Raw genomic sequence first — 12,983 nt, 5'->3', positions numbered from 1 at the left:
TCTATTGTTGTAGTCCCAGGAACAATCAACATATAGAATTCTGTCCGTGGCAAAGACATGATTGTACTGCACATAAAATGACTGTTTGTACAAATGAACAAGGCAAGAGTCTTCAATAAAATTTGTTATTTGTAACTTGTAAGCATCTTTGAAACTCATTTTGATGACTATGAGCCATGCCAAAATGTCAAGCCAGTGAAGCCACTATATCCAATCTCCAAGTTTTTTTTTTAGTTTTCTTCTCTTTTTCTCTTGACAGAACTCGATCACGGTGAGTTACAAAAATGAGACAGAAAGAACATCCAATATTTGCTTGCAGATGATATGTGGCCACCATCTCTTGTTGTTTCTTTTTGCGTATCCCTGGAAGATGGGTAGTACATAATTTCTACCTTCTTAAAACAGCATGTACTGGCCGTATACTTCAACACTCACTCTAAAAATATCTATCTTCAATTTTACTCACTTTTACAGAACTATATCTCTAGTCTTACATCCATAATCTCACCATAACAAAAATGAAGCAAAAGTAAAACCTATACCCCAAATAATTCACTTATAGACAAAGGACACTGAAACAAATATACATCCACCATTGTTAAGTGTAACTCAATGCACTCATGGGTATTTACAGCATAAAAAAACAGCCAACATTTAAAAATGTTGGAAGCTTAGATAAACGATTCAATAGTCACTGATAAAAATGACCTTGGTACTGCAAATATAGTTTGTGTAAAGAAACTTGCATGTGCTGAATATTTCTCAGATATAAAACATTCCTTGCCAGATTTGCTATTTGTGGTCCAAACATATACATGATTACCTTGTATGCTTCAGAAAGCCATACATGCAAAAATACTTGTTAAAACTAGAATCAATATAAAAAACTAAGTACTAGGCAACATTTCAAATGTTTTCCTTTTGCTTTGCAAATTGTTTAAGCTAAGCTTAGAATATGTAACACAACAGCGCACATTTTCCCAAAAGTAATACGTTTGACTTCAGATTGTCTTGAACAATACATTGTTTTTTCTTTAATTCTTATTCTACATAATATAAGGTTACATGTATCAGCCAGGTATTCATGTAATGATATAAGATGGAGAAGTGAATAGAAGCTCAACTGAATACAATAGAAGAGAAAAATTTAGAAAATACTAAGTATTGTGCCCAGATGAGTAATGTGAGAGAGACTAGGAAGGTAAATAGTATAAGATCAGCAAGAAATATTGTAGGTCACAGTCAAGTTCTTGTTCAGCTAGCCAGAAATTCCTCAGCCTTGTCATCCACTCACGATACAGAACAAAGTAATTCTGAAGAGAAGCTTTTTGTGAGAAATTAATCATTTCCAAGTTGCACTGCTCGGTTCAAATGTTGTTGTTTTTTGTGACAAAAAAATTTCAACTGGTTTAACATGATTGTTGACTGAGGCCAGTAACATTTTGATATTGTTGTTACCAAGGAGGTTCTAATACTACATTCAATGACAGCACCAAATGAATTTTCTTATCTACACATAAGGCAAGTCTTCAAGGCAGCTGTTTGTTTCTTCAAGGCTTTTTTGTTTCATACTATCTCAACACATCAAGCCAGGTGCACATTCATAAGACATGTGTACCACTTTTGCATGTCTTTTCATTCAACAGTTAAAGATTCTTTCATTTTTTTCACCAATATAGTCTCTCTCTTCCAGTTATAATTTGCTGCAAAAATGTTTCAGAACCATCAGATTTCTTCTCTTTCTTTCTTTGCATAATTTTTATTCCCAAACCATCAGTTTAAGTGTAGGTTTTGCTATAGTATTTGCTTTAGATGAACCATTCTTTCTTCTTGCCCACATCACTCCCAGTGTGGCGTGGGTCACCCGCGACCACGGCAGTGTCGGGATCGTCTGCTCGATCTGCCCCTTTAGCTTCGTTGGTATTATACGATCCCTTGTGTCGGAAGGCATAGCGAGCGAGCATACACAGGAGAACCAGGAGCACGAAAATCAGCACAGCCACAACGCCTGGACAGCGATGTTTGAGGCGAGAAAGACAGATTTAGTCACCCAAATCACTACAATTAACAGACTCTTAACTACAAATACATACAATCAACAGTATCTCAAACTATTGCATTGTGCCACTTTTTCAGTGGGATTTCTTCTGAAAAAAGACTATGAAATTGCCAAGGTAAGACTGAATTGTAAATTGGAGTATAAAAACATTTTGAGAAAGTACGCTATTCAGAAATCACATGAAAATGCAGCACAATCATCTTGCGTTGGTGGGGATCTCAGTCAATCATAGAGGTGGCATTAAAGTTTACAACAACAAAGAATTCCTGTCCAGCGACTTTCCCTACGTCTCTGTCTCGTTGGTGTCATACTTTCCCTTCTGGTGACGATACACCTGTCGACCCATCAAGAATAGCAGGACAGACACTGCGACAAGCATCACTGCAACCATGCCTGTTTGGGGATGTTGTATGTTACAGTCAGTAAGATGGTAACATGCCAAATACAGTAAGTAACATGAGTTTTCAGATAAAGTTTTTCTTTTGTTAGATGAGTTTTTTCAGATAAAGTTTTTCTTTTGTTAAATGATTTTTAAAATCAGTGTTATGGTTTTTATTCTTCACAAAATATAGCAACTGGTGTGGTGTCGTTTTCTTAAAAAGAAGTCAAACCATTCACAGCATTTACTGATGGACAAAACTGCAGTTAGTACACTGCCCACAAGAGGGCACTGCTGTACTGCATAGTACAGGAATTGGCTTTCACCAGTTCAATGAAGTCAGATCGATTATGAAAAGGAAAATTGCAACGATTTTAATGTCTCAATAGAATACTATATCTGATCCCTCATGTAAGCATTTCATTGGGTAAGTGGTGTTAGAGTTCAGTTGAGTGCTTGTTTAGTTTTTCATGCATTAAAAGCAAGCTGAATGTGACTGTGGGTTATAATGTTTGTGTATGGATGTTAGAAAAAATGTTTCTGTGTAATTGATGCTTCATACATGCAATCTTATGGCAGGCCGTGTTGAGTTATAGCATGCATTTGTGATATGTTTGTCTTGAGTGCTTTATGTTCATGCAAGGGAAAGGATGGCACCAATGTTGCATTGTGATTCTACTCTATCATTGCTACTACCACCAAGTGTACTAGATGTCATATTGTGTCAACCACATATCGCTTCACAAATGACTGAATGCATTCTGCATATTGATAAATAGCAGCCCTCTTTAATTAAAGGTACATGTACTGCATATGGCATATATGCTGTTTTCAGGGGGAGAAGGACATACAAAGAAAGTAATATTCTTTGAGTGGGCTTCATCAGAAACACATTCAGTCATTGGTGGAGAAGAGAAACCTTAACCCAATCAGCACCCTCAAGACATGGATTCCACTGTTGCTAGGCAACAGCATCCTACCTATCAAGATTCTCCAATCAGTGTCGTCCAGAGGAGACATCTGGGCGGAACGCACCCATCCGAAGTCCCTAAGTCCTACATTGGTGTTTTCAACATTGGTAAGCATCTACTTAGTTATGATAACACAATACTTATCCCCACCATTGCATGAATACTGGCCTGGTACCTTGGGATGCTGTGCACCCCTATTGGTGAACAGATGGACTGTGCCATCAACATTGCATGATGCAAACTGGGCCAGGACACTTGATTCAGGAGGGAAGAGGGCAAGAGGTAGAACGGAGTAAAAATTGTTAAGGTGGAGAGTTTTGTTGATAGTACAGATCAGTGAGCCACAAGCTTCAGTCAAAATCATAAAGAAATGTTCAAATAAGTGACTACCTTAATTTGTCTAATAAAAGAAGGAAGAGTACTATCACCGTGAGATGGGTTTGATTGAAGTTCAGTAAAGCAATCACCAGATATATTGACCACAAAATATAGAATTAAAAAAAAGGAGCATTGAATATAGCCAGAGATTCGGAAACAGTGAAGAGAGGGAGAAATCTTTGCAGCTGCCATTCTCAGTTCTGGATCAAGTGTCCGTGTGGATAGCTGTTTTGATTTTACCTGCAATCAAATTGCCAGTAGTTGACACCACTCGAGCAGTTGGTTCCGTTTGGCTGTAAAACGGGCTGCCTACGGGTGGGGTGGGGGGCATTCACAGTAAGACCAGCATAAATGACAATGGTACTGGGGTAGAGTTAAACTTACTGTGTGACCAAACTAACAGGTAGAGTCTTCATGATAGAATTTCAAAGAAATCTTGCTATTCCATTTCATCAGTGAACAGTTCTTCAACCCGTTTCAGAGTTGTTGTACCATCTTCTGTATGCATCTTGAGTAATGCTAAAACAAGATGCACATTTTTGTAACAGTGAAAGTAGGCTCTTCATTTGGTAACACAGCAGTAAAACTCTACCCCAACATTCAGGTATTGTACTATGAATTCTCTGCTACGTTCCCCTACCTCCTATGACAGCGGCATCACTTGAGTTAGAGGCTCTGGCGCCAACAACATCAGGCACTATGGGCACCTCCGTTGTTAACATACCATCGGCCAGTGTGCTTTCATAGATATCCGCTGAGGGGGAGGGGGGTGGAGGCAGGAGACGGAATGGGAGAGAAAGAGAGATGCAGAAAGAAGAAGGGAGAATGAAAATGTCAGAAAATGATCAGAGGAATATACAAAATGTATCAAGTACAGAAGATGTTTTAAGATGCGAAAAATGGAAAAAAGTTTACAGGTCTTTGAAGACGAATGTTTTTGAGAATGGAAATGAATTCTACTGTAATACAAAAGCAAGTTCCAAGTATGGAAAAATGGAATGATAAAGTGCAAAATATCATACGAGCCGATGTAAAGTTGATAGGCTTTTACAGTAGAGATAAGGTGAAGTGGACAGCGGAAATCAATTTCTTCACAGAATTTCACAAAAGTTCTTTTAGAAAGACTTCTACAAAAGTTCCGAACATTTTTTTTCCTTCACACGTCATCATAAAGTCACTTTTTCAGCTATGTAAAAAATAATTTTCTAAGCTGACTTTCTTAATGTTAACTATACATATATACGATATAGGAGCAATGCACAATATTACTTCATCAAATGGGAAAAACAAGAAAAACAGAAATATAGAAGACATGGTAGATTGAACTTCTTAAGTCACATATTCATGCAGAAGCTATAAATTTTCTCATCTTCTCTTTAAACCTCAGCTTGGACCTTAGCTAAAGAAATCATTTCTAGGGACGCTTAGATCCTAGCTAACATGACTTACCTTGTGCAGTAGGCCAGGGTTCCACAGTTCTTGGCGGCATGATGACGGGCTCTATTCCGCAGGAAGAACGAAGTAAACTGTCGTCAGGGACTGCTCTCACGGTGCCTCCTCTTTGGAATGCTATATTCTGCTTATTCAGGTAGTAAAACTTCAGCGGGAAGACGTCATTGAACATAACCCGGGAGATGCAACCCTTGAAGCCTTTGTTGGACGGAGTATCTCCTAGAATGGAAAGAGAAGGGTATGGGTTAGAGAAGTGAGGCTGAGCTTGAGATACAGTAACATATACAGGGTTCAGGAATAAGGCTTAACATGAAAACATAGATCTTGTTATTCATTATTTTGAATTTCTTGCTGACTTTGTCTGATGCATATTTCCAACTAGCTGTCACAAGGAAACAGATAAGGTATAAAGCAGGAAACTGATTAAAGGAATTTCGCGGACCTATTCTGGGACCTTTGACCTAATTTCCTGCAAAGAAACCAGAGATCTTATTTTATTGTGAATTTATTGCTGACTTTGTCTGATGCACATTTCCCACTGTTTTTCATAAGGCAACAGACATGTATAATTTAAAGGAGGAAATTTAAGGTAGGAAATTAGAGGACCTATTCTGGGACCTTTGACCTAATTTCCTGTCAAAATGTATCATGTGGAAACCAGCCACTCAGATACATTCTAATATTATAATTGCTGATACACAAGCAAACAGACAGAAACATAAAAAATGTATTCATCCTCTATACAAAGGTAAATATACTACATCGATGCAGTATTTACGTGTTGCATGTACATTACATCGTAATATACATAGACCACACGTATGTCTTAAAGAGTAAAACAGTACTACAAAAAAGACTTGAAAATATGGTTGAGGTTTCAGAATGTACAAACTTTTGGCAATAGACTTACCCCAGTCTTTCTCAGTCAAAAGTAGCAATGTAAAAGAAATAAGAAAGAAATGAAAAACAAAAATGTTACATGTGCAAAAGAAAAATTGACTGATGTGCAGCTACTTTCTTGTTAGTAAGAATCAAGCTAGATTAGGATTGGGAAATGGGAATTAACCCTTTAATCACATCCTATGGAAATAAGACCTTTGTCCATACATTGGAAGCATGTCACTGTTGTAAGGTATGCACAGTTGTACATGTACATAACATGTAGCCTGGTATCCAGCCGTAATATAGCTCCCGAGTCTCTTCTCTAGAGGAGAGAAGAGACTCTGGACAGAAGTTACAATTTATTACGGCTGGATACCAGGCTACATAACATGATGTTGAGTTGACACAAACCAACTAGGGATCAAATGATTTGGCTCTGTATAAACTTGTCTTGGTCATTTTAACCCAACACCCTGGTCAACTCAGCCCAACACCTTGGTCAACCCTGCCAGGGTTATATAAGGGTTAGCGTTTGTATTGATATTATGTTGGGCCGAGTTCACCAGAGTGTTGGGCCAAGCTGGCCTGATTTAAGTCAAGGGCTGAGTTGGTTAAGGGAAGAACTTCAAGAAGTGTCTGACACCCGTAACCATCAAGGGTAAGTGGAACAAATTACCCTGACATCAAGATTTGTTATGAAACATGATGTTTGCAACCTGAACACAAAAATCATTAAGACTGGTTAGTAAAAGAGGGACCAAGACAATTTTACGTTATCCTACAAATATTTTCTTAATAATAACATTGTTACACTTTGTAAATTTATGTTGCCTGGAAAAAGAAACCAAAAGGAACAGACTTTCCTAAAGTATTCAAAACAACAAACCAGACAAACCTCCTCATTCAGTGATTCAGATAACAACCCCAGTGATGTGCTCTAAATATTTCCCCAGGTTGGCCAAATATAGTAGACTTGACCCCAGGTTATGGTAGTCATGAGGTATGGCTTTTACAGCTGTTAGGAAAGGGCCATTTACAACTGGGGAAGAGTTTTTCTTCATACAACTTGAAAATTGAACAGCTCTAAAAACTTTCCCTTATAGTTATAATCATTTTTTGTAGAAGCTTTATAAAGCATTTACCATTAGTAGAAATTCTTCTTATTGAAGCATTAAACATCGTAGTCTCTTTTATTCACAAGGCCATCAATGATTTATACGTATCAAATGGCTGGACAGAATGCATGAAGCCCAACTGAATAATAAATCCTTACAACTATATACAACTACAGTAGTGATCAACAGGAACAACATGACGCCCTAAACATACAATGTATGATATTTTAATCACCTCACATTAAGGTGAAACAGCAATTCTTCATACGGCAAACAGGACAAGTTTTGGGCAACTTATATCTGGTGATCAGAGAACAAATTGAACAATTGTCATAAGACATTGTATACATGTGCACATGAACCAAGGAATAACATAGATGCTACAGTTCTATATTTGCATCAGCTTCCAATTTGCTTTGATTAATCTAGCCACAGTTTTACAACCTGTAAAGCATGTGCCTTACAGCGTTTGCTCTCTTCTCATTAACTTTTAAAGGATTGGTTTGGACTTCCTCAGTCAAAGGTCTTTCATTAGTTTTACACATGAGTCGGGTTAATGTTACATTTTCCCCAGCAGGGACTTTTTTGCCTTCTTCCAAATTGGCATTACTTCTGGCCAGTCTCAGAGAGACAGTTTGAAAATGTAAAAGAACTGAAACTTTGTTAGGCAACTGATCCAGTGAAAATCTAAAGCACACGAACAAACGAGTTGATCTAATATGTACTTCTGCTTGGATATTAATAAAGTGAAAACATTATTCCCCCTTAGGCAAAAGTAGCAACTTAAAGCCCCTTTGGTACTTTCACACAATGTACTTGTAGCCAACAACTAAACAAACCCACATGCTTGTCACTCTCCAAGCAGAGGTTTGGCTCTGGCTGTTTCTTGACATGTTTTTAGCCATTTTCTTACATGGCTATCTATTTTGTACCATTTTCTTTATGTCAAGTCATAGCTAAACAAAGGCACAAAATAGAGAGCCTGATAAGTTCAGTTCAGTTCATCCGATAAAACACCTAAAAACATGTCAAACAACTGCCTGAGAGCCAAACCTCTGCTTGGAGAGTATGTCAATCGTCTCTCCAGCCTGCAGAAATGACATTGTAGATTTAGGCATAGAAGAACAGCTGTTTGCTCCTGAACTTGAAGGTCCCTATGGCTGTGGGTGGATGACTTCATCAGCTAACAATGAAACAATGCAAGAATGGCCAAGAAAAAGTGCTGTGCTAAGCAGACCTAAAGGCCACTGAACAACTTGGCCCTGGTATGATAATCATTTGTTCTAAGAATCTACTCACACTCTTTAATAAATAATAGAAACATCTGACTCAAAGGTTGACATGTCAGTACAGTTTGGCTACAGAAATTTCTTACTTTTCCCTTGGTACATTTGTAACACTGCCTCCAAGGTTGGTATTTATGGGCCATCTGCGATAGTTGGCAAAGGCTGACTGTTTGCCCAAATTAAGCATTATCAGCAAAATGGGAAATATTGGAATAGTGCATCCCTTAGGACAACATTGGTTTAAAGGGATCAAGTCTTGTCTTTTCACTTGAATCATACTTTTGTAGCAAGACCCAAGTAGTGTTAGTTCACTGGGCAAATACAGCTGTTTGTAACATGTTTGCTGGAACAAATGTCTTTGGCATGAATGTAACTTTAGGAAACATCATGTAATTCACTGTGCAAAGGTGGGAAGTTTTGTCCTAAAAAATCTTTACTTCCAAAGAGTAAAGGAAAGTTTTAAGGAAACAAGTCCTAAGAGGAAGTTTGTTGTGTGTCGGTTTGAATAAAGTTCCTATAAGGGGATGATCATGCGGCTCCAGCGTCTTTTCTGAAGATGTGGCGTAAGTGTTAACGGTTGGCTTGAGGTTGTCCTTCTCCACATACAGTCAAACCAGTATTAGGGGCCACCTGTCCATAGTAGCCACTTTTTGTCGGTCCCTTGGGTATTTTATCTACAAGTTGCCACCTCTATACAGAGGCCACCTGTCTATAGTGGCCAAATTTCTCCGGTCCCTTGAGTGGCCACTATAGACAGGTTTGACTGTACTCTAAGTCCTAAGACGTAAGAGGAAGTGTTACCTCATACAGGATGCTCCTGAGGATGGCACTTGTTCTATCTTATCAGGCCAGGAGACTGTGAAGCAGGAAGTTCAACTTCAAGAGATATCACTAGGCTAGAGGTCAGATAGACAGCGGCGCTGGAATATGACTACACCCATTTTATCATAATATTACTGCTTTTTCAATTATTCAACGTCAAAATTTGTCACTTTAAAAGTTGATTCATACATCTCATAGAATGTTAGGCTGAACCATAGACTGACTATTATGCCCTTGTAAGCGATCCTACACTATGTCATTAGAGCATTAGGGTGGAATCTTCTGTGGGTGGGATTTACAGTAAAATTCCTTTTTGCTTCACTTGATAGGCATCTCTGGTCAATGTAGGGCATCCAATGCCTTGTACTGAGTGGTGTCCAATGTCATGTTAGTAGCTCTAGTTTGGACCAGAATATTCTCGTCGCCTTGGTAACATTGCTACCAGTTATATGATAACATTCCATATTGTAATTTGCACAATGAGTTTTTGATAGCATTCTGTATAACCCCCTTTATATCGTCACAATAAATAAATGGAAAAAAAAACAGCTGTTTCTTCTTCTTCTGTTTTTGTTCATTGTTTCTTCAAATTCTTGTGAAAAGAAACACTTGGACTCTGTTGAAAGATAAACCCTTAGACAATTCATGGGACACATATTCTAACAATGCATGTGAGAGTACTTTTATAGATGTATCAGTGTCATTCACACATGTACATGCTTGTTTTGGCCATACCTCTGCTCAATATGGTGACAACAGCTAGCAACATGTCTCCTTTCCTCCTCAATCTTTCAGCCCAAAACAACAACAACAACAAATCTAGAAGTAAACATTACAAACATTAAGATTAAGCATGTATACTCACTGCTCAAGCTGATAGGAAAACGTCCAAAGAGAGAAGTTTTGTGAGAGTTGATGTAACGGTACCAGCACCAACCTTGGAACAGATGCCCAGTGCAACTGTCATCTGATCTGACTTTACCAGTACCAGCATGTGGCCTTCCTCATAATCCAGACCATACCACTCTCTTGACAGATAAGGGGTGTCAGAAGTAATATCTGCCACTAAACTAAAAATCATTTCAGGGTTGAGAATTATCACCAAATTCTAGCACTAAATTTTTCAGAAAATATTAAAATTCTTTCCAAAGAATTTTTTTTTTAGTTATATTTTATGTCTTTCCTGTTAAAGTTTGAGCCTTCCCCCCATCTTGTGCAAAGGATGTAATTTACCAAAGACAAGCAGTATACTACCAAGGGAGAGAGGCTGGGGGTTATCCATTGTATACATAGGGTAGGATGGATGTACACCAAAAGAGAAACTTTATTTATGGTACCCCTCTCACAAGGCCTAGACAAGCACACTTTATCAGAAAGCGAAAGAACTTTCAACTGGAACTATCAAGGGTATCAATAGAGTAATCTACTTGAAGCTATGTCAATGCTGAAGGTGAAACCTTCCCTGTCCTGTACATTATCGGTCTTTCCCTTGCCATGATGAAGAGAAGACATGGCAGCACATTTCTTGAGCAGCCCATATGGCCATCACAAATCAGGTATGTTATATGTATGTCTCATGTTTCTCAATACAAGACATTTCAGTAACAATTACTGTTCGTACAGAGGAGTGGATCCAACTGGAGTGATAGTCCTATACCCAACCTTTAATAGAACTCTACTCTTCTCCCAGCACAATGAGAGTATGCACAGATTTGTTGTGCTCTCCTTGAAACACCTCCAGCAACTCCCAAGCCTGAGAAGTCCATCCTCCGAAGTGACCGCTGGCTCAATACTTTTGCTTGCTAAACCATGGTTAGCAAGCAAAAGTATTGATCGAGCCAGCGGCCACTAGTATTCATCAGGGAGGAAACTGTTCAGCAAAAAGAAGTGCAACCTTGGACTCAGAGTTAAAATAGTTTGCAATACCTTGTCCGCCACCCTGTATGCGTCCGACGAACAGCTTGCCGTTGTTGTTCAGTCCCTTGAAGCGGTCGTTGCTGATATCAAAGGTTCGTTGATTCAGCAGGTAGCCATCGACCAGCATGCTGACCCTCTTCCCGACACGAGTGATGTTGACCGTGTGGTACTGGTCGTCTGCGTAGTCGTGTAAATCGTTGTTCAGTTCCTCGTCACGACCGTCACCCAGGTCAAACCTTAACTGGATTCCACCTGCAAAAAAAAGGATATATGCAAGATTAAATCCTTGCCTTTTTCTTTCGTCAATAATAATTCACCTTGGTGTATTGGAGCAAGTACAGTCGCATGCAAAATTATTCAACCCCCCTCACATTTTTGCTATTTTGGTAAAACAAGAAACATTACAACTACAAACTAGTACCAAATCATATGACAGGTGAACAACTAATTTATAACAATTTGAAACAAGAACAAAAGTCAAGATTTTATTTCAAACTTCATCCAAATATGCAAATTTTCTAGAAAAAGCAGGTTGCAAAATTATTCAACCCCCTGCAATGATGTGTCTTTAGCACTTCGTGCGGCACCTTTTAGCTGCAACTACCTGCTGCAGACAGGATGATAGCCTATCACAAGCTTCTGGCAGCACTCTTTGGGACTTTGGGCCCATTCCTTTTGGGCAATGGTCTCAATCTCAGGAATGTTCTGAGGTCTATGTGCCACAACAGTGTTCTTCGGATACCACCAGAAATTCTAAATTGGGTTCAACTCTGGAGACTGTTATGGCCACTCGAGAACATTCTGGCATTTTCTCCCTAACCAATCCTTTGTGGATTTTGATGTGTACTTGGGGTCATTGTCTTGCTGAAATGTCCAATGATGCCCCAGATTCTACTTGAAAGACTTGCTGACATTCTGGACCAAAATATCCTGGTACTTGCTTGAATATACGGTGCCTTCAACACAGTAGAGATTCCCAGTACCATGAGAAGCAAAACACCCCTACAGCATCACAGTCCCACCACCATGCTTCACGATAGTCAGGGTGTTCTTCTCTGCGTACGCCTCACTCTTCCAGCGCCAAACAAACTTCTTATCTATAGGACCCAAGAGCTCAAGTTTTGTTTCATCAAACCATAGAAAAGTGTTCCAAAACGTCTGTGGCTATGGCAGGTTGGTTTGAGCATACTGGAGATGTCTTTTTTTGTTGCGTGGGCTCAGCAACGGTGTGGGTTTTGGGGTTCTGGGCATTGAGCTCGTCAGTATGAAGTATGTGGCGTACTATGTCCACTGCAACATCAGTTCCTCCTTGAGCCAAATTGTTTTTCAGGTCCTTTGCTGTAAGCCTAGGGGTTTTGTCCACATGCCATCTCGGGATAATTGCTGTGGCTGCTGAATTTTGGTCAGATATGTAAGCAGACCCAAAAAGAGGTTGAAGCTGGGGCATCATTGGACATTCCAGCAAGACAATGACCCCAAGTACACATCAAAATCCACAAAGGATTGGTTATAGAGAAAAAAGTTGGAATGTTCTCGAGTGGCCATAACAGTCTTCAGAGTTGAACCCAATTGAGAATTTCTGGTGGTATCCGAAGAACACTGTCGTGGCACATAGACCTCAGAACATTCCTGAGTTGGATACCATTGCCCAAACGGAATGGGCTCAAAGTCCCAAAGAGTGCTGCCAGAAGCTTGTGATAGGCTATCATCCTGCCTGCAGCA

The 12,983-nt window shown here is 39.1% G+C and overlaps 1 protein-coding gene across 4 annotated transcripts in view; it reads right to left on the bottom strand.

The window, feature by feature from the left end:
* Window positions 1-485: 485 nt before the first annotated feature.
* Window positions 486-12,983, bottom strand: part of LOC118432761 (contactin-associated protein-like 2) — a 44,631-nt gene continuing 32,133 nt past the window's right edge. Inside the window, exons 20-23 of one of the 4 annotated variants that reach the window (XM_035844377.1) lie at window positions 11,271-11,513; window positions 5,237-5,458; window positions 4,428-4,541; window positions 486-2,008 (exon numbers count right to left, since the gene is read on the bottom strand). In XM_035844377.1, coding sequence (XP_035700270.1) covers window positions 1,809-2,008; window positions 4,428-4,541; window positions 5,237-5,458; window positions 11,271-11,513 — 779 coding nt within the window. In that variant the 3' untranslated portion in view covers window positions 486-1,808. Of the gene's footprint in view, window positions 2,009-2,259; window positions 2,453-3,418; window positions 3,494-4,027; window positions 4,097-4,427; window positions 4,542-5,236; window positions 5,459-11,270; window positions 11,514-12,983 lie in introns of those variants that run through there. The other 3 variants (XM_035844380.1, XM_035844378.1, XM_035844381.1) reach the window with 3 other exon arrangements.

Source organism: Branchiostoma floridae, chromosome 16, assembly GCF_000003815.2.
Source record: "Branchiostoma floridae strain S238N-H82 chromosome 16, Bfl_VNyyK, whole genome shotgun sequence".
Classification (NCBI taxonomy): domain Eukaryota; kingdom Metazoa; phylum Chordata; class Leptocardii; order Amphioxiformes; family Branchiostomatidae; genus Branchiostoma; species Branchiostoma floridae.
This window is presented reverse-complemented; position numbering and strand designations above follow the sequence as displayed.